Genomic DNA, 27,177 nt, shown 5'->3' with positions numbered 1-27,177 from the left:
TTCCCTGATGTCTCTGCCAACCTGAATTACTCCATGGTTCTCTTTATAAACAGGATATGAACAATATCTTTAGAAAAATCTGTTAACAACAAATCTTAGTATTTAAGTGGAAACGTATGTGGTGTGATCTGAGAAGAGTGCAAGTGGCATGCATACTTTTCTTCACTTCTTTGTATTTCTGAAAACTCAAGGGATGGATGAATCATTTATTGTCTGAGAGGTAGAAAGGCTTCTGATAAGCGTATTAATCTTCATTCCCAGAATAAGCCAAGGACATTAAAGGGTGTAGAAGACTAGCATTTGGGTACTAATGGTGACAGAATGTATGATATCAGCCACTAATTTGACTTTATAGTCTTGAACCACCAGTGTGTATGTGGATATTCTGGTGGCTTTGTTCTCTGAAGAAACCAAGTCAGACAGTGGATGGTGCTGCTGTTCACTACACTGCTGCTTTTTTTCACTTAGATACTCAGTCTTCAGAAATTTAGAACTTAAGTTTTCGCTTGGCATATTCATGCTTAAAGATTTAAAGAGAAGATGGATTAAGTTTTAAAAAGGAGTGAAAATAAAGCTATTATTTCTCACTCCTCACAGCTCTCTTTAGACTGTTCCCTGCCCCTAGGAGACAAAATACCCCTCACACATGTCTGCAGTTCAAGATGTGAGTAAAACTAGTCTTTACCTATCTTGATTATAATTAGTGTAATTGCTGAAGCATCTCCCAGTTGGTTCAGCCTTCTTGGCTAGTATGTTACATGAGATATTTGTCCATGACTCCACTCAGCTGTGGGAATACCAGCAACGAGCAGTGTGAGCAATCTCACAGTGCAGGCCTAGAGCCTGACATGGTGGTAGGCCGTGCTCAGCATAAGTGCAGAGCCAGCTAGCAGTGTACCAAAACAGTGCTGTGCCTGCAGCACTGTAACTAAAACAAGACACTGGTAGCTATAAACACAGCAAGTTATCTTGGGACAATAGGGCATGCACCTGCATCAACAAACCTTGCATGTCATCAGTAGTTGGACCAATAATCTATAATAGTGTGATGTGTGGTCACTCAAAGGGAACCAATGAGTCCATGCCAGCAAGGCACCCTGAGTGTATATAAGTTGTGGTTTCCCTGGCTACACGCTTCTTCTTCTTCTGCCTGTCCTATCTCTTCTCCTTCCATGCTTTACTGTGCTGTGCCATGCTCTCACCATAGGCCTGTGACATAGGCCTGCAATACGGGAATAATAAAGGATCAGTACCTGATCATATTGGTCAGCCGTATTGATTCCAGTCACCTCCGTTGTCACCAAATCTGGCTAAACTCAGCAAGTACATGTGTACTTGCTGAATTAAAACCCACCAAAACCAACAAACAAAACCTGGGGGGGGGGGGGGGGGGGGGAGAGTGTGGGGATTAATAGCTAGTGCAAAGGATTGTAATTGCATTGAAGTGCATACTGATGGTTCTCTTAGATGTTGTAGGTATATTTGATTACATGGTTCTGAAAACCACATAACAGTGTGATAAGCATATGGATGTAAGGATAAATTTCATAGGGCATATAAATAGAAGAACTAGAAAACTGAAGGACAGAAACTGTAATCAGTTAGTTACACAGTGATGCAGCCTTCTAGATTGATATGAACTGAGTCACTGAGGGTGAGGATGGGGATTCGTGAAGAGCTACAGTCTGACCGTTTGGTTGACGTTATTCTGTGTACTCTGCTTATTTTGTAAAGGTATTTCTAGATCCCAAATTAGGCTCTACTTGGGTAATTTTACATTGTTCATGGTGTTTTCTTGCTCTGCATTATTATTATTTACTGATGTGTGTATATTAATAGTGTATTTATACTATTTATGTACTGCAAGAAAATAACTAAATGCTGTTTTGGACTTCTCCAACAGGTACTGGAGCTAACTTACAACTGCAGGTGTATTTTATTTCTTTGTTGCACATGAATTTATGTACATTAACAAGGTATTGTAGGACATGTGTCCTACAGTAGTCAGTTTTAGATGCTGTACCTGTAAATAGTACAGAGTTAATTTGATTTAAGATGATTTTCTGCAGAAAAGAAATACTGCTTTAAAAAGGCAAATTGACAATAGATAGGAATTTTTGTCTGAAAACTTTAATTTTTCAGAGTAGTAACTCATAAGAAAATGCTCCCTATATGGCTTCAGTATAGCTTTGAAATGAGGATTGTTCATAAGTGAAAAGGAGTGAAATTTTTAATGGCTCTTCTGAGTGAGATTTTACCATCATTCCACATTGGCCAATTTTTGTGCAACAATACTCATTCACTTGTGTGCTGTACGATACAACCACTGCTGTTGTGTAGGAAGGCAAGCTAAAGCCCTTGGTTGCATTTATAACATAAATTTACACTGTTCACTTTAAGTATTTGCTGTGTGCCAAGCACTTCAATTTGTGTCCTGTGAGCCCAAAGTGTGGACAAGCTTCCCTTTGTTTGCATTGGTAAAAAGTGTTCTTAAATGTACAAGAAACTGAGAAAAATTATTAATTCATTCTCAGCACAAAATTACAACATTATTTCATCTGATAGGAAAACACTTTTCAAACAGCAGGCCTGCTGGTGACAGGGAAGGCAAAGAGGGATCCTGTGGTGAGAGCTATCAGGCCTCATTGAAAGGTCTTCAAACTAGAGTTGGAGGGTGATGGAGATGAAACTGGGCTTGCTGGAGATAAGCCTGGAAGCAGCATGCTGATAGCTGTGGGAAACAATGTGCTAGTCAGTTTTTGGAGTTGGCCGCCGTCTCAGTGGAGGTGGGGGATGGTGATCTGTGTGTCAGCAAAGACAGGAGTTGATAGATTTTGGTGTGTTCAGTAGACTGATTTACAAAGTCCCCTTGGGATGCTGTCCTGAAGGGCAGAGGAGTCAAGGAGGACTGGACACCTTTCAAGAAGATGCTCTGTAAGAATGGACTTAGATCCAGTTGGTGACCAGTTACAAGTAGTTTTCCCCAGAGCTCAGTACTGGGGCCAGCTCTGTTTAACATCTTTATCAATGATCTGGATGAGGGATTTGAGTGTGCCCTCAATATGTTTTCAGATTATATCACATGATACCAAGATGGGCGCATCTATCCATCTGATGGAGGGTATGGAGGCTCTGCAGAGAGATACAGACAGGCTGAATAGATGGACTGAGACTGTTTCATGAGATTTGACAAGGTCAGGTGTGGGGTGCTGCACTTGGGCCACAACAACCCCATGGAAGACTACAGAAGAATATCTGGACAGCTGCACATCAGAGAAGGACCTAGGGCTGTTGATTTACAGCTGGCTGAATATGATCCAGCAGTATGCTCAGCTGGCCAAGAGGGCCAGTGGCACCTTGGCTTCTATCAGGAATAGTGTGGCCAACAGGCTGTAGCCAACAGATTGTCCCCTTCTACTGGGCACTGGTGACAACATACCTCAAGTATGAGAAGCATACCCAGCAGGTCGAGGGAGGTGATTGTCCCCTTTTACTTCACTCTGGTGAGACCCCACCTGGGTTCCTGGGCCACCAGGATTATCAGAGGGCTAGAGCACCTCTTCTAGGAGGACAGACTGAGGGAGTTGGGGCTTTCAGTCTGGAGGTGGTAGAAGCCCCATTCCTGGAGGATTTTAAGGCCAGGCTGGATGTGGCTCTGAGCAACCTGATCTAGTGTGAGTGGTCCCTGCCCATTGCAGCAGGGTCAGAACTAGATTAACCTTGAAGTCCCTGCCAACCCTAACATTTCTATGATTCTAAGTACTGTATTCAGTTTTGGTCCCCTTACTATGAGAAGGACATTGAGGTGCTGAGGTGTGTCCGAAGAAAAGTAATTAAAATGGTGGAGGACCTTGAACACAAGTCTTAAGAGGAGCAGCTGAAGGAACTGGGGTTGTTTTAGTCTGGAGAAGAGGAGGCTGAGGGGAGACCTTATTTGCATTCTATAAGTATGTCAAAGGAAGTTATAGTGAGGTGGGGGTAAGCCTCTTCTCAACATGCAGCAAGTCACAGAACAAGAGAAAATAGCCTCAGATTGTACCAGGGCAGGTTTACATTTGATATTAGGAAAAATTTCTTCACAACAAGTGTTGTCAAGCATTGGAGCAGGCTGCCCAGGGAGGTAGCTAGGAGATGTGGATTTTAAAGTTATAATGGGGCTTATTTAGTCTAGGATGCTATTTTTGAGCAAAAAGCTCCCTGCACTATTTAGTATTATGTTTTATATTTTATCTAGGGTGTTTCAACTGAATTAAAAGTCTTTGCTCCTTTAGATCACATACTGGAACAATGAAGAATTTAACACTGAACATGCTCACTTCTTTAGTAACTGAGTTTTTTAGGAAACCATATCTCAAAACAGTATAAGAAACTAGGGTTATCTTTGGTTATGACTGACAATTGCATTTTCCTCTCCAGCAGTCCAACTTTCCTCAGGTTGTTCAGGCTGTTCCGTCATTTTGTTGTTAGTGCTTCTTGGAATCATAAGTTTACAAGAACAAAATGAAATGTCTACTACCTAAGAGTATTCACTAATCAAAATGACCATTTGAGGTAGTTGGGGTTTTTTTTTGTGGTTAATAAAACTTTCAACAAGCAAAAACCTTTTAATAAGGTATGTCATATAGAATACATGTATTAGTAGGCCTGAAAATTAAAGTGGGAGCTTATCACTAACAGTACTGCATATGTGGCTTAGCTCTCAGTGCAAGATTTTGAGTTGGACTGCGATGAGTTGGGTAACAGAAATTTAAAGTCTTGCTTGTCTCTGTTTCAGACACATGTCAAATTTCAGGAACAAGCTCTGCTAACTTCACTTGTAGTGCCAGCACAGTGTCTTCACTTTCCAACTATTTGTATGTCTTTATCCTGGGACAGCTGCTGCTGGGAGTTGGAGGAACTCCATTATATACTTTGGGAACAGCTTTTATTGATGATAGTGTCCCAAAACACAAGTCTTCCCTTTATATAGGTAACTTTTAAAACTGTTTATAACACTTGTCTGGATAGATCATAGACTGCAATGTTTCTAAATGCTTTTATGAATGCCTCTTATTAAATCAGGTTGTCATTGATTAATTCTCTGCATAAATTGTTTCTGTATCACTTACTATGCAAGTTAGCTATTAGTCTGCTGTATCAAGTCTTTTCAATAATTATTTTGTAGAGCATGGTAAGGTTACTCTGCATACCTCTCCTGCCTTTTTCTCCATGTCAGTAACCATTTAATGTGGTAGTCTGCCTGCAAACACCATTAAGTTGCAGTAAAATTTTCTTTAGTGTTACAGGTGTGGAAGACTACTGTCAGTAGCCAGATGTTACTGTGTCCTTCAACAATTTTATTTTCCTTCTGACAGTAGGCTGCCCTCTCAGTGCAGGGATATTCCTGTATACTTTGTGATCAGTGCAGTTCTCATGGCACAAAATATGGCACTTCAGGAGGAAATACTGGAAATGTCTTTACTCAATTCTTTAAAAGCTGATGAATACTATTTTTATTTTTATTTTTTTATTTTTATTTTTTTATTTTTATTTTTAGCAGTGGTTTTTAATCTTTCCACTTGGCACAGTACATCTTTACTGACAAGTTTGTTATAGCCTAAGTTGTTTTCTATGGTTATGAAGATATTTCCTATTTTCTCTATTTTAAGTGTAAGCAAAATCCATATTTTAGGGGGCAAAACTGAAATAATCCCCTGTTTGCTTGTGGTTCTTGCTTAACTGTTTGGGGCAAGCCACTTATTTTGATACCAACAAATAGAACTGCTGCATATGTTAAATCTTAGATAACACAGGGAGCGCTTGTATTTGCTGTTTCTTTGTGTTGAGTGAGAAAACCCTTACACTTTATGAGACCATTAAAATAAAAAGAACAAAAAATTAGGCTATCTGAATGATTCAGGGGATCAAGAAGTGGTCTGAAAACTCAGGAGAATGGTGTGAGTGTTCATACCTAAACTTAATGCTTGTGCAACCTTTGGACAGCTGTGTTCTGCTACATATAATAGACTGGAATGCAACTGAGTCTGCAGGTAGCTACATTAAGCCATAATTCTATTTCTTGATTTTATGCAATGTAATGAGGTTTTAGAATACATTGTGTTCCTTTACCTAAGGCAGGAGAAAAAAAAAAAAAAAAACACCCACAACAAAAAAACCCTTGCTGCTAGTGTCTGTAAATAGCTGATATCATCTTAAACCATAACTTTGCAACTCATACATTGGTAGTTTTTTCCTGTCTGAAGCTGGGTGCATTTTAATGAGAATTATTCTGCTCATGCCAAACTAAGTCATCTGCATCTAAAATCAATGGAAAAAATAAGCAATTCCAAACACCAGTTTAGACTGAATGGTATATATGAGGTGCTTTATGACCTAGATTTGAAGTTCAGTAGAATGAGGTGGACTTAATTAAAATACTATGAGCATGTAATTATTTCCAAAATACAGGAAAATCTGGAATATGTCAACTTGGTATTTATTTTGCCTTGCTGATACTTGAGTGTTCTCTTTTGTGTCTCCTCTCCATCTTGCCCTCTTCCCAACATTCCACACCCCCTCCATCATGCTTTCCTGCTATTAAGAGGGTGAAATAATAGTAAATACACAGTATTTAGGCACTGTAGTGACAAACAAGACATCAAGATTTGTCAGCCTGTGGGAAAGCATATTATATCATCTGTAAGGACATGTGTTTTACCAATTATTCAGACAGGATCTAGTTACTATTAGTTGCAAGCCTTTGAAGAAACAGGGCTCCTAACAGCAGTACTGAAGTGCCACAGAAAGATAGCTGGTAGGACAGGGAGACATGTAATGTTGAGAAAATTGTCCCTTAAGGCCAAAAAAAGAGGAGAGACATAGATGGCTCTTTGGAAAAATATGGTTACACCTGCAATTTTGGTTTGGAAGTGCATATGACTCAGTTCTCAATGAACTCATGGCAGCCACTGCTCTAGTCAAAAGTTTAAATGGAATCCTGGCTCCTGGTCTTAGCAGATCTGAGTATCAACTTAAGATTCAAAAGTAAGTGGGTTCTTAAAGATTGTGGCCATGATGTTTGTAACAATCTCACTTAATTTTTTTAACAAGCTGCTTGTGGTTATAGACACAAGATGTGCAAAAGGCAATCTAGTATTGCACAGATACTGTCAGTGAAATGTCTTGCTGAACCTCTGAGCTGCAGCTTTTAATGTGCTGCACATTTTCTTGAGTGACAAGTTTTGTTTTCTACATGCTGCAGTTGAAGCGATGACAGTGGAAGAACACGTTGAATTACAGGTGGCCTGTGGTCTGACATTGCATTAGGGAATTCTTTTAAAAGAAAGCTTTAAAAATGTACGGTGAACTTTATGTATTTTTCTCTTCTAGGAATTGGCTATGCCATGTCACTGCTGGGTCCTGCTATTGGCTATGTCTTAGGAGGACAGCTACTTAATATTTATATTGATATCCAGATCCCAGAAAGGCAAGATACAACTTAATCTTACACTTTTGGTTTTCTTTTTGTAATAATTCTTAAAATCATCAGCTTTTCTCTGTGAGGAAGAGGAACTCTTTCCCTAAAAAAAAATCTTTCTTTAATATGGTATCGAATTGCATTCACAGGGTCTACCAAGTGACTGACTTACCACAGTGAGTAGTCATTCCATTCAATGTGAAACTTTCTCTGTACTGCAAAAACTTAGTTCTAGGTTTTTGAGATCTTAGCTATTTTAAGACTGATTATTAAAAAGTGCTTTGTCCTTTGATTAGCTGCTTATGTAAGGTTAGATTGCAACTACTAATTTATTGTGCAGAAAGCTTCCCTGAGTGTATGAATGAGGGGTATTGCTCCTCAGCTCTTGGAGAAGAGCTTGCTAAAAAAAATCTACCAGTTGAGTAATAGTCCACTGATCAAAAAATAATATTACAAACTGTTCTACTATCCAAACCCAAACATTTATTTGACTTTTTATTTCTCATGTTTTAAGGACTTTGGAAAAAGGCAATGGCATTCTGGACTTCCATATTGATTTTCATATAACTCATTGGTTATGAAGATTCTTTTTAAAAATAGCTTTGTCAATATATTAATTATGTTACAGGACCTTGAAATGAGAGCCAAATAATCACTGCAGTTAAATTAGAATTAATTTGACTAACAAGTTGAAAGCTGTATTTGGTAGAATACAGTATTATTATAATAAAGCTAATGAATGCACTTTACACAAGACATTAATACATATACTAATTAAGAAAATTACAATATTCAAAGGTTTTCTATTAAATCAATCTTAAAAAAAAAAAGGTAATTCTGGCTCACTGATGCCTGAAATATCTGATTTGAATATGTGAATGGTAAACCTGTTTTCCCAAACTTTTTCCAGTGCAGTGATGAATCAAGATGACCCACGTTGGCTTGGAGCATGGTGGATAGCATTTCTTGCATGCTTTTTTTTAATTTGGCTTTTTATAATACCTTTCTCATGCTTTCCAAAACACCTACCAGGTAAATGTTTTACAACAATGGACTACCTTGGAAGACATTTTTGTTTGTACTTGTGGGTTATGGACTGCTGGATGGAGTATCTCTCTCTGATTCTGTTTCTCAGTTGTCAGATTTTAGACAAACACAGTTGATAAATATCTTGTTTCCAATATGAAGCATTTAAAGTATGGCAAATTGGGGGCAGATCTTGTGTACATAATGTACAGTAGAACAGGGAAAATGACAGTGAAAGTTTGGAAGATGCTTTCAGCTAAGCACCCAGGACTATGTTTAAAGCTGCTGTGTTACCCACCAAGATTTCTTTCTGGAAATAGAAATGATGGTGGAGAAGACACAGTGAAGCAGGGAATTGGAGGAACAATTTTGGGGAAAAAATAACCAAAACAGCAAACTAGAATTGGGTTCAGGATAGTCTGAAATTCTTGGGATATTGCTGATAATATCTTTGTGCAGCCAAGGCCTTCCAATGAAACCATGATGCTTTTAGTCTGATTCATTCTGTAGCAATACATTCTTGATCCTTTTGCGGATCTATATCTATGAAATACTCAATTAAAATTCCTGAACATATTTTTTGAACAAAAGGAAATACTTCCATGCTTTTCATGGTTTTAAGAGCAAAAGTATTCAGTATTTCTATTATCAATACATATACCTGTTTATAGGAACAGCAAAAATACAGGCTGAAAAAATCTCTGAAACTCATGATGATGGAAGTGAGGGGCTTGTTGAGACCAAAAATATTGGAAAAAGTATTAAAGACTTCCCTGTGGCTCTCCTGGTAAGGAAATCTTGAATTTACTAAAACACATAATTTCTTAAAATATATCTCATTTTTTCAGGTAATACATGTGTTGAGAAAGGTAATTGCCTCTTTATGTTGTGAAAGCAAAATCTCCACAGCTACTGATAATTTAATGCATACTCATTTTGTTGATCCTTAAGGTAATAAAGTGAAGGTAATAAGTGAAGTTCCACATGACTATCTGCTTTAAAATAGGGTGAGTTTTAGTTTACATGGTACTACAATGAAATAATTTCCTGTTATACTAATTTCCCCCACTAGATACTGTTGAAGAATCCAGTGTTTATGAGTCTAATACTAGCCAGTTCTTCGGAAGCTTTAGTTGCCACTGGCTTTGCCACATTTCTACCAAAGTTTATAGAAAATCAGTTTGGAAAGACATCAAGTTTTTCAGCAACTCTTGGAGGTAATGTGGCTTTTGATTTTTAAATCTTAATTATATTGTGCTGAGCAATATACTGTGGAAGCATATGTACACATCTTGTTTGAGGTATTTGTGAATATACTCATATGAAATCTAGCTTCAGCAGCAGAAACAGTATTTTGATATTATTCTTACTTGCTCTATGAACTACTTGGTTCACCAAGGATGCAAATCTTCTTCTGTGTAGGTTCAAAAGACTGGGTACTTTTTCAGGGTAGTATGAGACTTCTGTGTGTTGCTGGAACAAATTTATCCTTTTAATTATTCTGGGTGAAAAATATTTAATTGACCTCACTTAAAATCAGCTGAGGGACCACTAAGCTTTATTGCTTACTAAAGGAAGCAAGATGAAGGGCAGCTGCAAAAGAGTGCTTACTGCAAGCAAAGGACTAGCTTAGTCTTTAACATCTTTAATTCTACCATAATGTTGCAGTGGGATAGCTTATAGTAAATGGATTAATCAGGATATATTACGAAATGCTGTAACTGCTTCTATAGCTTATTATGTGATATGCAGAAGTAATAAATAGAATAGGGCAAGGCTGTGAAATGATGAGTATTGGAGAAACAGAGTGAACTCTGGAAGAGCTGCTCTAGGCAGGGTCACACAGGGTGCTGAGAGCTCTGTCAGTTGAGGAGATAAGCTCAGTTGGCATATACTGATCCTCCTCCTGTCTTGAGAGGCAAACTCAGTAAAGGTCTTTAGAGGACTCAGCTATCTGCATGGCCAAAAGCCATAAGGAATGTGACAACTCAGGTGGAGTCCCCACACAAACATGCAGCTGTACAGATCTACAGCTGCAGGGAGTGCTTAAGACTGTCATTTCTACCAGAGGGCAGCAGAGAACATCTGTGTGTGATATGACCAGGTGAGTGATCTGCTCAGCCAGGTCATAGAGCTGAAGGAGGAAGTGGAGAGTTTAAGGAGTATGAGGAAGTGTGATAGCAAGGTGGACTACACCTTACTGTCCCTGAGGCAAAGGCAGCAGACAGACTCCAGAAGAAGCAGAGGGTCTCCTACCCTCTTGCCACCAGGCAAAAGGACTCATCAAGAATGTTTTAAACTAGGTTGGAAGGGGAAAAGGAACAAAACCAAGCTCAACAGAGATGAGCCTAGAGGTGGCATGGCAATTAATAGCCCAGTTCAAATGCATCTGCAAAAATGTATGTGGCATGGAAAACAAACAGGAGGAGCTGGAAGAGATTGTGCAGCTGGATAGCTGTGACACAGTTGCCATCAGAGAAGCATGGTGGGATGGCTGTCATGACCAGAGTGCTGCAATGGATGGCTATAAGCTCTTCTGAAGGAACAGTGTGGTAGCTTTAGGCTACGCCTTTAAAATATAGCTGCAGATTTCAAGCAGAAAAGTAGAAAACATTAAATAAATCACTATTTGGTGTAAAAAGGAATACAAAGGAGTGTTCTAAACAAGTTCATTGGATGAAAGGCTGGGATAAGAGAAGCTGTATCCTAACAAATCACGTTTCACTTCCATTCCCATTCATTTTCTCTTCTCCTCTGATCTTGGGTGATCTTTTTTGCCCAGGAGAAGATATGTCTGGCTGACCTTGAGATAAACTAACACACTGCTTTCTCCCAGCTTCTCTATCTCTCTGGTACAGGGGGGTTTGGGGAGCTGGGGGTGGGGGCAGTGAAGCAGCTTCCCTGGTCTCTTTTTGACATGGGGAGTTTTTGTGTTGTTTGCTAATTGTAAGTATCTGTGTAATATTGTAAATGTTATATATTTTGTACATATTCATTACATTCCATTCTAGAGTGTAGTTTTGCTTGTAAATACAGCTTCATTTGCTTCTAACTGAGTGGGTTTGGCTTAAAAGTTAATACTGGGGGAAACTTCAACCCACCACAAACTGGAAGGGAAGGAAAGGTGGTGGAGTAGCACTCTATGCAAAGGAGCGTTTTGATTGTGTAGACCTCAATGAATGTGAAGGCAAGGTTGGGAGCTTGTTGGTAAGGATGAGGGGGAAGGCCAAGAAGGGTAGTATGCTGTTGGGAGGCAGATGAACCATTCTGCAAGCTTCTGGCAAAAGTTGTAACAATCCCCATCCCTTGTTTCCATGGGGGACTTCAGATTACTGGATGTCTGCTGGAAATACAACATAGCAGAGAGGAAACAGAGAGGAGGTACCTAGAGTATATGGAAGATAAGTTCCTGACATCTAGTATGCAAGTCTACCAGAGGAGTTGCCTTGCTAGACCCTGCTGTTTACAAAGAAGGAAGGATTAGTGGGAGATGTGGTTGGAGGCTGTCTTGGGCTTAGCTACCATGAAATGATAAAGTACTTGATTCTTGGTCAAGTAGGAAGAGAGGGGGGTCAGCAGAACCACTACTGTAGACTTCCAGAGGGCACACTTTGGCCTATTTAGGACGCTGGTTGAGAGTCTCATGGGAGACAGTCTTGAAGGGCAAAGGGTCCAAGAAGGCTTGACATTGCTCAAGAAGAACATCTTAGAGGTATGGTAGCAAGCTGTCCCCATATGTTAAGATGAACAGGCCTGGCTGAGCATGGACACTTTGCTGGGACTCAGGTGAAAAAGGAGAGTTTACCATTACTGGGTGTTCTTCCTTCTGAGTGGAAAGATAGAGACAGAGCAGAATAAACTCCCTATATTCCAGAAGGAAGCAGTTAGTGACCAGATTGCATCCATCCAAGAGTGCTGAGGGAACTGGCAAAAAAGCTTACCCAAGCCACTCTCCATTTATCAGCAATCCTGGTTGACAGGGTAGGTTCCGGACAACTGGAGGCTTGCCAATGTGATGCTCAGGTACAACAAGGGACAGAAGGAGGAGCCAGGGAGCTACTGGCCTCTCTGCCCGACTTTGGTACAGGGAAAGATTATGAAACTGGTAATTCTGAGTGCTCTCATACAGCATGTGCAGGACAACCATGAGATCACCCCAGCCACTTTGGTTCATGGAAGGCAAGTCCTACTTGAATGATCAGATCCTCTTCTATGACCAGGTAGCCTACCTGCTGGATGATGGAAATGCTATGGTGTTGTCTGCCTGGACAATAGTAAAACCTTTGACAGTATCTCCCATCGCATAAAGTACACCCTCAGTGAGTTTGCAGATGACACTAGATTGAGCCAGAATGTTAATCTGCTCAAGGCCACAGATGCTTTCCAGAGTGATATGGACAGGCTGGGTCCATGGGATAGCATCGACTGTATGAGGTTTAAAAAGGCCAAGTATGTAGTACTCTGAAGTAATCTAGTTTTGCTATGTTGAACTTGAGTTTCAGACAGCTATACATTATACTGTCAAGATGAACTTCTGTGGAAAGGTTACAGATAGTTTAAGGGTAGAATAAATTAATCAGGGCTTTGCAGAGGGACCTTGATAGGCTGGACAGATGGCCAGAATCCAACGGCATGAGATTCAACATGTCTAAGTGCCAGGTTCTGCACATTGGCCACAGCAACCCCATGCAGTGCTACAGGCTGGGGTCAAGAGTGGCTGGAGAGCGGCCAGGCAGAGAGGGACCTGGGGGTACTGGTTGATGGTAAGCTGAACATGAGCCTGCAGTGTGCACGGGCAGCCAAGAGGGCCAATGGCATCCTGGCCTGTATCAGGAAAAGTGTGGCCAGCAGGAGCAGGGAGGTCATTTTGCCCCTGTACACTGCACTGGTTAGGCCACGCCTCGAGTCCTGTGTCCAGTTCTGGGCCCCTCTGATTAGGAAGGATGCTGACTTGCTGGAACGTGTCCAGAGAAGGGCAAAAAAGTTGGTGAGTGGTTTGGAGCACAAGCCCTATGAGGAGAGACTGAGAGAGCTGGAGAAGAGGAGGCTCAGGGGAGAGCTTCTTGCTGTATACAACTACTTGAAGGGAGGTTGTAGCCAGGAGGGAGTTGGTCTCTTCTCCCAGGCAACCAGCACCAGAACAAGAGGACACAGTCTCAAGCTGCACCAGAGGCAGTTTAGGCTGGAGGTTAGGAAGAAATTCTACACAGAGTGATTGCCCATTAGAATCAGCTGCCTGGGGAGGTGGTGGAGTCACCATCACTGGAGGTGTTTAGGAGGAGACTTGATAGGGTGCTGGGTTGCATGGTTTAGTTACAGTATCACAGTATAACTAAGGTTGGAAGAGACCTCAAGTATCATCGAGTCCAACCTGTCACCGCAGACCTCATGACTGGACCATGGCACCAAGTGCCACGTCCAATCTCCTCTTGAACACCTCCAGGGATGGTGACTCCACCACCTCCCTGGGCAGCCCATTCCAATGATGAACAACTCGCTCAGTGAAGAACTTTCTCCTCACTTTGAGTCTAAACCTCCCCTGGTGCAGCTTGAGACTGTGTCCCCTTGTTCTGGTACTGGTTGCCTGGGAGAAGAGACCAACCCCTTCCTGGCTACAACCACCTTTCAGGTAGTTGTAGAGGGCAATGAGGTCACCCCTGATCCTTCTCTTCTCCAGGCTAAACAATTCCAGCTCCCTCAGCCTCTCCTCATAGGGCTTGTGCTCAAGGCCTCTCCCCAGCCTTGTTGCCCTTCTCTGGACACGTTCAAGTGTCTCGATGTCCTTCTTAAACTGAGGGGCCCAGAACTGGACACAGGACTCAAGGTGCGGCCTAACCAATGCAGAGTACAGGGGCACAATGACTTCCCTGCTCCTGCTGGCCACACTATTCCTAATGCAGGCCAGGGTGTTGATTAGGTGGGTTGGATGATAGGTTGGACGTGATGGTCTCGAAGGTCTCTTCCAACCTGGTTTATTCTATTCTAGCATGATTAACTGTAGTGCTGTGTCACACCTGCAAATTATTTATCTTTTTGGAAATACTACAGAACTAATACAGATGCCACAGTACCTCACTGTCTTCGAAATAACAAGATTGTGTTAGGACTGTTTGAAAATTGAGTCACATGGACTGCATTTTAAGATACTGCTGCAATTTCATGTTAAGAATAAATCATATTCTAAGTTGCTTCACTAAACATTTTGTATTTTTGTGTAATTGTTGCTATCTTTTTTTACCCCTCCAGGACTTGTATTAGTTCCAGCAGCAGCACTTGGCCAAATCATAAGTGGTATCTTGGTTTCCCGGTGCAAAATGGATTGCAAAAGCATAATCAAGTTCATGATAGGCTCTTGCTCAGTGGGCCTAGTATTGAACACAGTGTTCTTATTTGGTAAATGTGGGAACGAACCTTTTGCAGGTGTCTCTGAAACATATAATGGGTAAATATATTTTAACGCACTCTTGAACTTGATATTAATATTAAAAATAAGCTATATCAAAAAGTACAAAACCTTTAAAAATGTTATACTTTGCCTTGGTATATGAAATGGAAATGTTTTATGAAAACTTAGAAATTTGTTCTTGGAACCTTGATGGTTAAGAAAATGTAATCATATAGTGCCTTCAAATTGTTTTGAGCAGGCTAGCCCTGCTCACAACAAAAAAATACTAGGCTGTCTAACCATTTTAGGTGCAACAGCCATGGTATTGATTATGTGATATTGACTACAACTAATTTTATATCTGTGTAAAGCTAGCAAGTCTTTTGTATCTTGTTTTAATAACCAACTGTTGATAATCTGGACAGTTTTGTCCAGGAAGGAGTCTACCATGTGCAATGATTTCATAAATGCACTAAGGTGTGCTGCAGATTAAAGTGATTACAGGTTATTTCCTAGAAAAGTGAAGCCATTATTACAGCATCAGGTTCTAGCACTCCTAGTCTCCCAATTTAGAAAAGAGGCTTTCTTTTTATCTGGTAAAATGTCTGGTAGAAGCAGAAAAGCGATGCAAAGAGGGCATAGTTCAGTGACCCAAGTGGAAGAATGAAATAGGTGGAATGACATGTTACCTGGAACATGATATAGAAGAATTTTGGCTAATGTGTATAGAAAAAGATTTCTCTAAATAATACATTCTTTCCCTTTAAACAACACACTTCTCATTCCTAATGAGAATGCAGTCTACCATTATTTTTTAGATATTTGTAATAATTGTAATAAATAGTCTAGGATGAATGTTTCTCCTACTGTGAATAAAACTTTCTCTGGAAAACAGTACACCTTTGAGAAGTCAGAAAAGTGAAAGTAAAAATGAAGCAAGATTAAAAATACCTGCAAGGATAAACATTCTTTGGAGAATGGATTCCTAGGTCCACTTCTTGAAATTCTGCATTGAATGTATGTAAGCAAATCACCCCCTTTGGCACTATGTTATATAAACCAATAAAACAATCATGCTATATTAAGGAATTAACTAGGATTATAATGTTTGAATTCTCACAGTTTTAAGTAGTACTGTAGTTTTAGTAGTTCTTAACTAGTTCTATAGCATGAGTAGTGTTTAAAAACAGGAGGAAGGAATCTGACCATGTCACAGTTTTGCTCTCAAATAGTCAATTAATACAGCTGGAGGGGACTCCAAATGTTTTAGGGTCTAACAAAGAGCCTGATACTGCTTTGCAAAAAAGCTCTGGTTTTCTATGTTGAGAGCTGGGGACTGCTAGCTACCCTCTGAAAAAATCATGAGTCATGCTGTGCAAATGGGTGAATTACTTACCAGCACTACTTTGTTGTTTTCACCAAATATCCCATTTTAGAAGCAGGTTATGTATCACTGTCTTGTACAAAACCAGAATCTGTAAGTTATGCTGCTATGCATAAGACAACATTTCAACCTATATAGGATGTGGAAGACACCATAAGTAGTACACTATGAAAATGCAGGAGATAGGTTGGGGGGAATCTTCTTTTGTCACTGCTGATATACATGCAAGCTGGTAAATAATTATACAAAAAAATTGTACACATCTAATCAGCAGTTAGGGTTTCATAGTTTCTTTACTTGACTGACTTAATATGAACACAAAACCCAAATAGTTGCCTGTTAGTGATTTTCCTGCTTCTAAATGCACAAGTATCACAGAATATGAAGACTCCCCACATAAAGGACTTTACACTTGCCCTTGGCTTGCCCTTGAACCATGAGCTTTGCCTCTGCCCAACTCTCCAGTCATCCAGGTCTCACTGAATTGGAGCACAGGCTTCTGGTGTGTAAGCCACCTTTCCCAGTTGTGCATCATCAGCAAATTTGCTGCACTCTGTTCCTTCTTTGGGGTTGTTGATGAATATGCTGAACAAGACTGGACCCTGTACTGACCCCTGGGGAACACCACTAGCTGTAGACCTCCAACTAGACCTTGAACTACTGATCACAGCCCTCTGTGCTCTATTTCAGCCAGTTTTCAGTCCACCTCACTGTCCACTCATTGAACCCATACTTCCTAAGCTTACCTATGAGGATGTTATGGGAGACAGTGTGGAAAGCCTTGCCAGAACGGAGGTAGAGCAGTTGCGCTTTCATCTACCAGCTGGTCACACCATCACAGAAGGCTATCAAATGGATCAAGCTTGATTATTTTTTTTTTTCCCCTTTGTGAATCCTATAATCTTTTCTTCCATATTCTTAGAGATGCCCTCCAGAATGAGCTGCACCATGACCTTTCCAGGGATGGAGGTGAGGCTGGCTGCCCTGCAGTTTCCTAGGTTCTCCTTCTTGCCCTTTTTAGAGTGGTGTGACACTGGCATTCCTCCAGTCCTCAGGCAGTTCCCCTGTTCTCCATGACCTTTCAAAAATGATGAAAAGTGGCTTAGCAGTAACCTTAGCCACCTCCTTTAGCTCTTGTGGACCCATTGGGACCCACAGATCTGTGTGTTTCTAGCCTGTCTAGGTGATCTCTGACCCAGTCTTCCTTGATTAAAGGGGAGTCTTCCTTCAGACTTTTTCGCTTACCTCAAAGGACTGAGGGCTAGTTTTAACTGAAAATACTGAAGCAACGACACTCAGTAATTGTGTCTTCTCTGTATCCTTTCTTACTAGGTCACTCACCTTGTTCAGGAGCAGGCCCTCATTTTGCCTGGTGTTCCTTTTCCTACTGATGCACTTGTAGAGCTTGTGTGGTGGGTGTGGTTTGTGTGGGGTTTTTTGGTTTGTTTGTTTTTGTGTTTTTTTCTTTTAACATCCTTTGCCAGATTTAATTCAAAGATGGCTTTATCTTTCCTTGTTGCATCCTTATGCACTCTGGTAACATTCCTATTTTCCTCCCAAGTGGCGAGTCCATTTCTCCATGTGCTGTGAACTTTCTTCTTCCATTTCAGTTTTTCCAGAAGCTCCTTGTCTTTTAGTTCTCCTGCTTGATTTTAGTCATGGTGATGCACCAATCTTTATCTTGGGGGAGGTAGTGCTTGAATTTCATGACTCCCAGCCCCACTCCTTCTAGAGCCTTAACCCCTGGGATTCTCAAGTAGATCTCTGAAGAGGTCAAAGTTGGCTCTCCCGAAGTCCAAGGTTTCAGTCCTACTTACTACCCTGCTACTTTCTTTTGTGATCCTGAACTCCACTTTCTCATGGTCACTGCAGCCAAGGCTGTCTCCAGCTTTCACAATCCTACCCAGACCTTCTTTGTTCATTTAGCAGAAGGTCCAGAGGTGTACCTCTATTCACAGGATCCTTCACCGCCTGTGTCAAAAACTTATCAATGCACTGCAGGAACTATTGTGCCTTGCCATGTTGTCTTTCCATCAAGTTTTCAGTGTGGTTGAAGTTCCCCATGATAATCAGGGTACATGATTGTGGGGCTACTGTAAGCTATCTGTACAAGGCCTTATAAATCCCCTGATAAGATGGGCTATAGTAAACACCCACTACAATGTCATCCAGAGTAGCCTGTCCCTTCTTAGTCACACACTTTCAATTTGTTCTTCTTTCCCCTATACATAGGGCTTAATACATTCTAGTCACTGTCACACAAAGAGCAGCTCCACCATCTCAAGCTTCTGCTCTGCCTTTCTTAGTGTTCAGTATTCTCTAATTCACTGTTAAATTTTGGGGTTATAGTTTGACATGTGATCTGCATCAGAATTGTTACTGGCACTAATACAGTACCAGTTCTGAAACTGCTTTCCACAAACTAAAATATATAGTAGTAGCTTTAACAAATTTATAAGCTTATGGTGCTGGAACAAGCTAGATGCCTGTGTAGGAGTTGTTAAAAAATAGTAAAAATGCAGTGGGTTTGCTGAATAAACAACTCTAAATACTGCTTTTAATCTTGTTTCATTTTTCCTTGAAACTGTAAATTGAACAAAGCCAAATGTTTAAGCACATTGGAGAGAGGTGATGGTGTAAGAATTGGGTTGTGACACAGAACTTTGTCATGTTTTGTGAATGCAAGTTGGAGGAATAATCTATGGAAGCACAAAAAACCCCAACTATGTACAGAATAAATAGGAATTTCCGCTGGAGTTGTAACTGCTAGGATCATGGCTTATTTTTAAACAATCAAATGTATAAATCACTTCAATAATTTTAGATTTATTTTCCTATAAATACTGTGTTAGTTATTAAAAGATCTGTTATTTTAAATTGCTTTATTAAAAGCTTGTTAACTTTTACCTTTCAGAACAGGCATGCTATATAACTTAACAGCATCGTGCAACACTAACTGTCGATGCTTGCTCTCTATGTACTACCCAGTTTGTGGCAGAGATAAAGTCCAGTACTTTTCTCCTTGCTTCGCAGGATGCACATCACATCTTTTTAACAACAGGAAAAAGGTACTTGTAGCTACAGAAATAGCTGATGTGGTCTGTTCTAGTTTCTTGCAAAATAAATTCTACATCAAAATAATTCTTCCCTCAGCATGACAGGAAATTGCAGTATTTCTGAATCATAAGTGGTAGTTAATACAAGAAAAGTTTGTGGTTTGGAAATACCCATCTAATTAGGATGAATGTTGGTATTTATGAGAGTCTGATACTCTGACCAGATAATTTTAGATACTACAGTTGTGGAAGGTGTAACATTTAATATCAGATTTACCTGTTTGATGACAGTCAATATTTACACAGGATTCCTGATTTAAGAGAGTGATGCAAAACATGCTGAAAACACAATTCAAATGTAAGTTTTATCTAGGAAACTATAGGATTGAAATACACAGTAGTTTATTGTAGGCATGACAATCTGCTTCTGCGGGTTTCCAAACCTGGAATGTAAGTTTCCCCTGATGTAGGAATGGTAAGCCATGAAAGTGGCTGTTTATTATCAAACCTTTCCACAACTGAGAGACATCTTGTGCTTATCTCTGCTAATATGCAAATTCTTGAGCAGAGAAGTGTGAATATCACAAAAGTAGATAAGCTGAACCAGGGGGTGCCTCTTGGGACTTTTTTTATCAGAAGGTTAAATGAGAGGAAGTAGTATACAGAAGAAAATGTAGGAGACTTACTACTGGCTGTGAAATTTTCACACTTTTTCTTTGAAAACAAACTTGAATGGAATTAGATTAAGAGCATAAAGCTACTGAATTTGTTCACCTGCTTACAAAAGCAGTCTAGCATTGCTTCTGTACTTTACTACTTAAGTCTATTCCTGTGAACTAGAATGTGGTTTGAAAAAACAGCCTATTAATAGCTAAACTAGGTAGTCTGAGACTGGCCAATCTTGGAAACCACAACAGTTCACATTCTTCAAATTTGTTATGCTACTGTTCTAACTGAATTTGTGTTGTCTAAGCTTGAAGAATAATGCTTGAGGAAATAGTGGCATCAGTGGATGTGAATCTACAGAATAAACCTGGTTCAAGTGACAGTTTCTAATGGGTTGAGTTGCATCTGCTCATGAATATTCAGTACCATGCTGATGTCATGCCAGCTTCAAAATAAAAGTACTGGCTGGGGCGAAGTATCATGGGACTTGAAGTTCGTATTGTGACATGAGAGGATTTCTATTTCTAATTGCTGCTTCTGGTTTCTGGATTTGGGGTGCTGGTCTTTTCCACTGGGCTGGCTGAGGGCTTGGTGGGTTGGGAAAGTCATTCTGTTGCTTCTTCTTCTTTTTGCTGTGCTTTTCTGCAAAATACGCTAAAGCAGTTGTATATCAAGTCATCTCATTGAACTCCTTATCTTAACCCAGAGTTCTTTCTTGTGTTGCTTTCCCTCACATGTATGTGATGGGGGAGTCTGTGGGAACAAACACAATTTTTAGTAGTCAAGAGAATTAAAGGTTTTTTGGACTATAACTTTTGAATTGTACTGAAATAACCAGCAGGTTTTGGTTAATAAACTAGCTTACAGTTAACAATAGCTAATTTTAGTATTGGAAAAATTACTTTTGAGAACCATGTAGGCTATCTTCTGTTGTAAAGGTACTGTGGCTTTTGGATATGCTTTGTTCAGAAGTTACTCTTTGCAAATAAAACCACTCCTGTGGGGAAAGAGAAAGGGGACATTTACTCTCTCCACCTTTTGACACCATTATTACACCTATATATGTCTTTATAACATTGTCAAGGAGGTGATTAGTTTGTAAATTATGTATTTTCAGAAATTTTTTAAATATATATTGATACAAAAAACCGCTTGGTTTGAACACTATATCTTACTTTGTCTTGTGTGCAGTAACTAGTGCTTATCTTCACCAGGCCATAATAAGATTCATGTGTAAAACTTAGTATTTTAAGGCTTACTTTATTGGTGTGTTTATACAATACTGTGCACTGCATATGGTCATGCCTCAAACTCTCAAATATTTCAAGTTTTTTTTATATTTGTGCCTTCAAACTTCCTCCACACAAAATGGACATCACAAAACCAAAAAGTAGCTTTTGCACAGGTAAGCTGGATCAATTCAGTTCTTCAGTTCTGCTGAACTAGTTTTAAAAATGAGGGTTACAGCATCATCAGGAAATGAACTGTTCCAGTCGTTATGAACTTGTCCATTACAGTAAGTCTCCCATACTGTAAAGCCAGAATTTATTATTGTATTCAGTAAGATTCAGACCAGATGAATATTCACCATTTCACTATCACTTAAGTGTCATTCTAAGAGCTGTTTTGTAAATTATTTGTAGACTTACCACAACTGTTCCTGTATTGGGATACCAATAAGAGAAAATCATTTGGAAGATTTCCTATATGAAGCTGTCCCTGGGAAGTGTCCAACACAATGCAAATTTTTACCTTTATTTCTGACCACCTTCTTTTTTGCTATTATTTTTACATTTATGGCTGTTACTCCAACAACTGTGGCCATTCTCAGGTATGTTACTCCAACAACTGTGGCCATTGTCAGGTATGTTTTTTGGACCAATAAGTAGGTAGCATTCTTGAGAAAACTCAGATCGGTGAAATATTCTCATTTGTTTTGCTTTGGAGAGTAGACTTAAACCCCAGTATGCAAGGAATTTTACAGAATACCTCTGTTTGGAAGAGACCTCAAAGATCTACCTGGACTTCAGCAAGGCCTTTGACATTGTCCCCCACAGCAAACTGCTGGCTAAGCTGTCCGCCCGTGGCTTGGACCACAACACTCTGTGCTGGATTAGGAACTTGCTGGAGGACTGAGCCCAGAGAGTGGTGGTGAATGGTGCCACATCCAGCTGGCGGGCATTTATGTGTCTGTTAAACAGCGGTTTGACTTCTTCAAATACTAGAACTCCCATATATACAAGCTAGACTTTTTTAATAATACATCGTGCTCATTCTGAAAGAGCTGTTTCACTTTGTTGAAATCTGACTTGTACTCTAGTGCTGCTAGAGAGAAAATGGTCATGAATGATAGGCATATGTGAACTATATCTGTGATGCTTTGGGAAGGTGTGGTTGGATGCTCTTTTTCCATCTTTCAAGGAAGTGGGAGGAGAATGATACACTGCTAGTGCTTCATAGTAGACTCCTGTTCAGGAGCCTATGTAATTAACAACTTGTCCTATTAGTGTGGGAGCAAAATAATGTGAAGTGCTGCATTAACTGAGCTAACATAGTTTAGATAATCCTAAGTTTTAGTATTTGGAGTTTTGAATCCTTGTGTATTTCAACCGAAATGGTGAAACAGTATTTATGGAAGAGGACTGTAGAGCATTTCAAATGTGTAAAACCTAGTTTAAATAGCTAAATGTGAGGTAAGTTACTATGATATATTCTGGTATCTTTTCAGTGTGTCTATTTTGTGCAATTAAATGTAAACTTGTGATTGTGATGGTGTTTCAGTGCTGCAAGTAACTACCCATACTATGCACAACTTACTCTTCTCCCTCTTCTGCCATTGATGTGTACGTGACTGTTGATAACTGTTCATCTTGATGTTTTTCTGTGACTAGTCCTTATGTAGTACCCCTAAATGAGGGAATTACTCCTGAATATTTAAATACTGTGGGGTGTTTTTTTTCCACACTGACAGTGCTTCAATGGTACAGTTTATTAAATAAGTCCTGAAACTAAACTGTATAAATTAAGCTAGTTAACGGATATTTAATCTTTATGGTAGTGCCTTTGAGACATTGTCAGGATAATGTTTTTTTGTGGGAGAAATATCTGAAATAAATGGGAAGAAAGTAAATTCTGCTAGTTAAATCAGTATATTGATTTGTATAGCAGTATGTTGATTTCTACAGTGTAGGCCATAACTGATTAATTGTAAAGTCAGATTACTTTGTTAAGGGGAAATACAACACTTGGTGCTGTGCTGAAGCCTAGTCTCAATTCATGTATTGGTTCTTAAAGAATAGTAGCTCAGGATTGTATCGTTAAGTCCATAGTTTTTCTGTGGGGAAAACATTCAACATCGTGTCAGGGTGTTCCTGGTAAGCTAGCTTTTATATATGTGTAGACTGTTCTGTTAAACTAGTTCAGCGTGAAAATTCTTGATGAGCTGTGGGATTTGCTTCTATTTTTTGTCAAAACACATCTTGATGTTGTTTGGTTATTTGTTCTGCACATTGGATTTCTAAAACTCTCTGCAATTAACTGATTAAAAGAGCATATTAAGACAAAGCATATTCCCTGAGAGACCAAACAGAGAAATAGAATAGTTAAAACTTGTTTACAAAGACTTAGCTGCAATATTTGTTTGCAGGTGTGTGCCGGATAAACAGCGGTCACTTGCTCTTGGAGTACATTCAGTGTTTCTGCGACTACTGGGTATGACTTTTTGGACCACTTGTGTCTGAATAATCTGCTTATGTGACATTTTTTCTATACTTATAAATAAGGCATTCAAAAGCTTTCACAGGAGCGTGAAGCAGCCTTGTAGAATATGCATCTAAGGCAGATGCCATCTGGGTTGAAATTCCTCTTTAAATGGGTCGTGCATGCTCATTTTATCCTTTCTTGTTCTTATCAACACAACCAAAGTACAAGTAATGGTCATTCTTTTGGGAAGGAAGTCTGTTTTCCAAGTTGAAATAAGAAAAAGTGATGTAATAGAAAACAGTTTCATGTGGTTAACATGCCATGCTCCAGAATTTAAAAGGAAGTCTCATACAGTTCTATCCTTATTCATCACGCCAGTATATTGTGAAGTGCATAGGTAGAGACATCCCTCCTCTTCCAAGTCCTCTCACTGATTTTAGCCTTTATTGAAACTGTAGACACTGCTACATAAATAATAACAGGTATTTTATGTGATAAATCTAGTACTTACATTCTAAAAGTAAGCATCTCCAGGATTTCAGTAAGATAGGTGAATCACCTTAATTAAAATAAAGCTCGGACAATTGATTGATGGGGCAGGAGCACAAGTGGTGTTCTGCTCAGTTCCCTCAGTGGCAGGGGAGTACACTGAGAGGAACAGGAGAACCCATGCCATCAAGAACTGGCTCAGGGGATGGTGCCAGCAGTGGAATTTTGGGTTCTTTGATCATGGGGCAACTTTTACTGCACCCGACCTGCTGGATCCTGATGGGGTGCAATGATGAAGAAAGGGGAACAGAGTCCTAGCACTAGAGTTGGCAGGGCTCATTAAGAGGGCTTTAAACTAGGTCTGAAGGGGGTGGGTGAGGAAATTGGTCCCTCTGCAGAGGAAAGAGTAGGGCACAAATTAGGAGCAATTGAGAGGGCGGGAGCCCAGCTGAAGTGCATGTACAACAATGCATGCAGCATGGCCAATAAGCAAGAGAAGCTGGAAGTCCTGGTCCACTATATCATAGTCGCCAACTCAGAAACTTGGTGGGACAACACGCACGATTGGAGTGCCGCACTGGGGGGTTACAGGCTCTTTAGGAGAGACAGGCGAGGGAGAAGAGGAGGAGGGATGACTCTGTATATTAGGGTGTCACTCTCTGGCACAGAACTTGAGGTGGAAAATGAAGGGATTGAGAGCCTGTGGGTTAAAATCAGAGGACAGCCTAACAAATCTGACATCCTGGTGGGAGTCTGTTATAGACCACCCAACCAGGATGAGGAGGTTGATGAATTATTCTATAAGCAACTGGAGGCTGTCTCAAGATCATCAGATCTTTTCCTTTTGGGTGACTTTAACCAGCCAGATATCTGCTGGGAACTTAATTCAGCAGAGAGGAGGCAGTCCAGAAGATTCCTGGAGCTCATGGAGGACTGCTTCCTGATGCAGCTGTTATGTGAGCCTACCAGGGGACAGGCCCTGCTTGACCTGCTGTTCTCCAATAGAGAAGGGCTGGTGGGAGGCTGCCTAGGGTGCAGTGACCACGAGATAGTGAAGTTTTCAATATGCAGGGAGATAGGGAGGAGCACCACCAGAACCTTCACTTTGGACTTCTGGAAGGCAAACTTCAGCTTGTTAAAAAGACATATTCTGAAAGTTCCCTGGGTAGCAGCCCTCAAGAACCAAGGAGTCCAGGAGGGTTGGACCTACTTCAAACAGGAGCTCTTGAAGGCACAGGAACTGGCAGTTCCCATGTGCTGAAAGATGAGCCGGCAGGGAAGGCAACTGGCCTGGATGAGCTCCTGGAGGATTTAAGGGGGAAAAAAAGGCTGTATCACCTTTGGAAGGAAGGCAGGCTTCTCCTGATATGTTTAAGGATGTTGTTAGATTTCGTAGGAGAAAAATTAGAGGGGCAAAAGCCCAGTTAAAACTTAAGCTGGCCAGTTCTTTGAAAGATAATAAAGAGCATTTTTATAAATACATTAATTCTAAAAGTGGGGCAAGAAGACCCGCCACTCCTTATTGGACCTGGAGGTGAACACTATAACTAAAGATGAGGAAAAGGCTGAGGTCCTAAATACCTTCTTTGCCTCAATTTTCAACAGTAAGGCAGGAGGAGTTCAGGACAAGTGGCCTCCTGAGCTGGGTCAGGGAGCAGTGTATTGCCCCGGAAATCCATGAGGAATTAGTTCAGGACTTGCTGAGCCACTTGGATACTCACAAGTGCATGGGACCAGATGGGATCCATCCTAGGGTGCTGAGAGAGCTGGCAGATGAGCTGGCCAAGCCACTCTCCATCATTTTCCACCAGTCCTGGCTCATTGGAGAGGTCCCAGATGACTGGAAACTGGCCAATGTGATGCCGATCCATAAGAAGGGTCATATGGAGGAATGTGGAAACTACAGGCCTGTCAGCCTGACCTCAGTTCCAGGAAAAATTGTGGAGCAGATCATCTTGGGGACAATAATTGCACACCTGAAAGATGGCCAAGGGCTCAGGTCCAGCCAACATGGATGTAGGAAGGGCAGATCCTGCCTCTCCAACCTTATCTCCTTCTATGATCAGGTGACCCGTCTGGTGGATGTGGGGAAGGCTGTTGATGTAGTCTACCTGGACTTCAGCAAGGCCTTTGACACTGTCCCCTACAGCAAACTCCTGGCCAAGCTGTCATCTTGTGGCTTGGACAGCAACACTCTGTGCTGGGTTAGGAACTGGCTAGGGGACTGAGCCCAGAGAGTGGTGGTGAATGGTGCCACATCCAGCTGGCGGCCAGTCACCAGTGGCGTCCCCCAGGGATCAGTACTGGGCACCATCCTCTTTAATATCTTCATTGATGATCTGGATGAGGGGATTGAGACAGTCATCAGCAAGTTTGCAGATGACAGCAAGTTGGGAGCAGATGTTGATCTGTTAGTGGGCAGAAGGGCTCTGCAGAGCAACCTTGACTGACTGGACAGATGGGCAGAGTCCAATATGATGGCATTCAACAAGTCCAAGTGCTGCGTGCTGCACTTTGGCCACAGCAACCCCATGCAGAGCTACAGGCTGGAGCTGGAGTAGCTGGAGAGCTGCCAAACAGAGAGGGACCTGGGGGTACTGATTGACAGCCGTCTAAACATGAGCCAGCAGTGTGCCCAGGTGGCCAAGAAGGCCAATGGCATCCTGGTCTGCATCAAGAATAGTGTGGCCAGCAGGAGCAGGGAAGTCATTGTGCTCCTGTACTCAGCACTGGTTAGGCCACACCTTGAGTCCTGTGTCCAGTTCTGGGCCCCTCAGTTTAAGAAGGACATTGAGACACTTGAACATGTCCAGAGAAGGGCAACAAGGCTGGTGAGAGGCCTTGAGCACACGCCCTACGAGGAGAGGCTGAGGGAGCTGGGATTGTTTAGCCTGGAGAAGAGAAGGCTCAGGGGATACCTTATTGCTGTCTACAACTACCTGAAGGGAGGTTGTAGCCAGGAGGGGGTTGGTCTCTTCTCTCAAGCAACCAGCACCAGAATAATAGGACACAT

At 40.9% G+C, this 27,177-nt stretch overlaps 1 protein-coding gene across 1 annotated transcript in view; it reads left to right on the top strand.

Annotated features, from left to right (window-relative positions):
• The window catches only part of SLCO4C1 (solute carrier organic anion transporter family member 4C1), a 40,874-nt gene that overhangs the window by 8,606 nt on the left and 5,091 nt on the right, over nt 1–27,177 (top strand). Inside the window, exons 3-11 of the mRNA XM_009903095.2 lie at nt 4,775–4,969; nt 7,369–7,465; nt 8,367–8,488; nt 9,154–9,269; nt 9,555–9,699; nt 14,729–14,924; nt 19,166–19,319; nt 21,617–21,804; nt 23,620–23,684. Coding sequence (XP_009901397.2) covers nt 4,775–4,969; nt 7,369–7,465; nt 8,367–8,488; nt 9,154–9,269; nt 9,555–9,699; nt 14,729–14,924; nt 19,166–19,319; nt 21,617–21,804; nt 23,620–23,684 — 1,278 coding nt within the window. The remainder of the gene's footprint in view (nt 1–4,774; nt 4,970–7,368; nt 7,466–8,366; nt 8,489–9,153; nt 9,270–9,554; nt 9,700–14,728; nt 14,925–19,165; nt 19,320–21,616; nt 21,805–23,619; nt 23,685–27,177) is intronic.

Source organism: Dryobates pubescens, chromosome Z, assembly GCF_014839835.1.
Source record: "Dryobates pubescens isolate bDryPub1 chromosome Z, bDryPub1.pri, whole genome shotgun sequence".
Classification (NCBI taxonomy): Eukaryota; Metazoa; Chordata; class Aves; order Piciformes; family Picidae; genus Dryobates; species Dryobates pubescens.
This window is presented reverse-complemented; position numbering and strand designations above follow the sequence as displayed.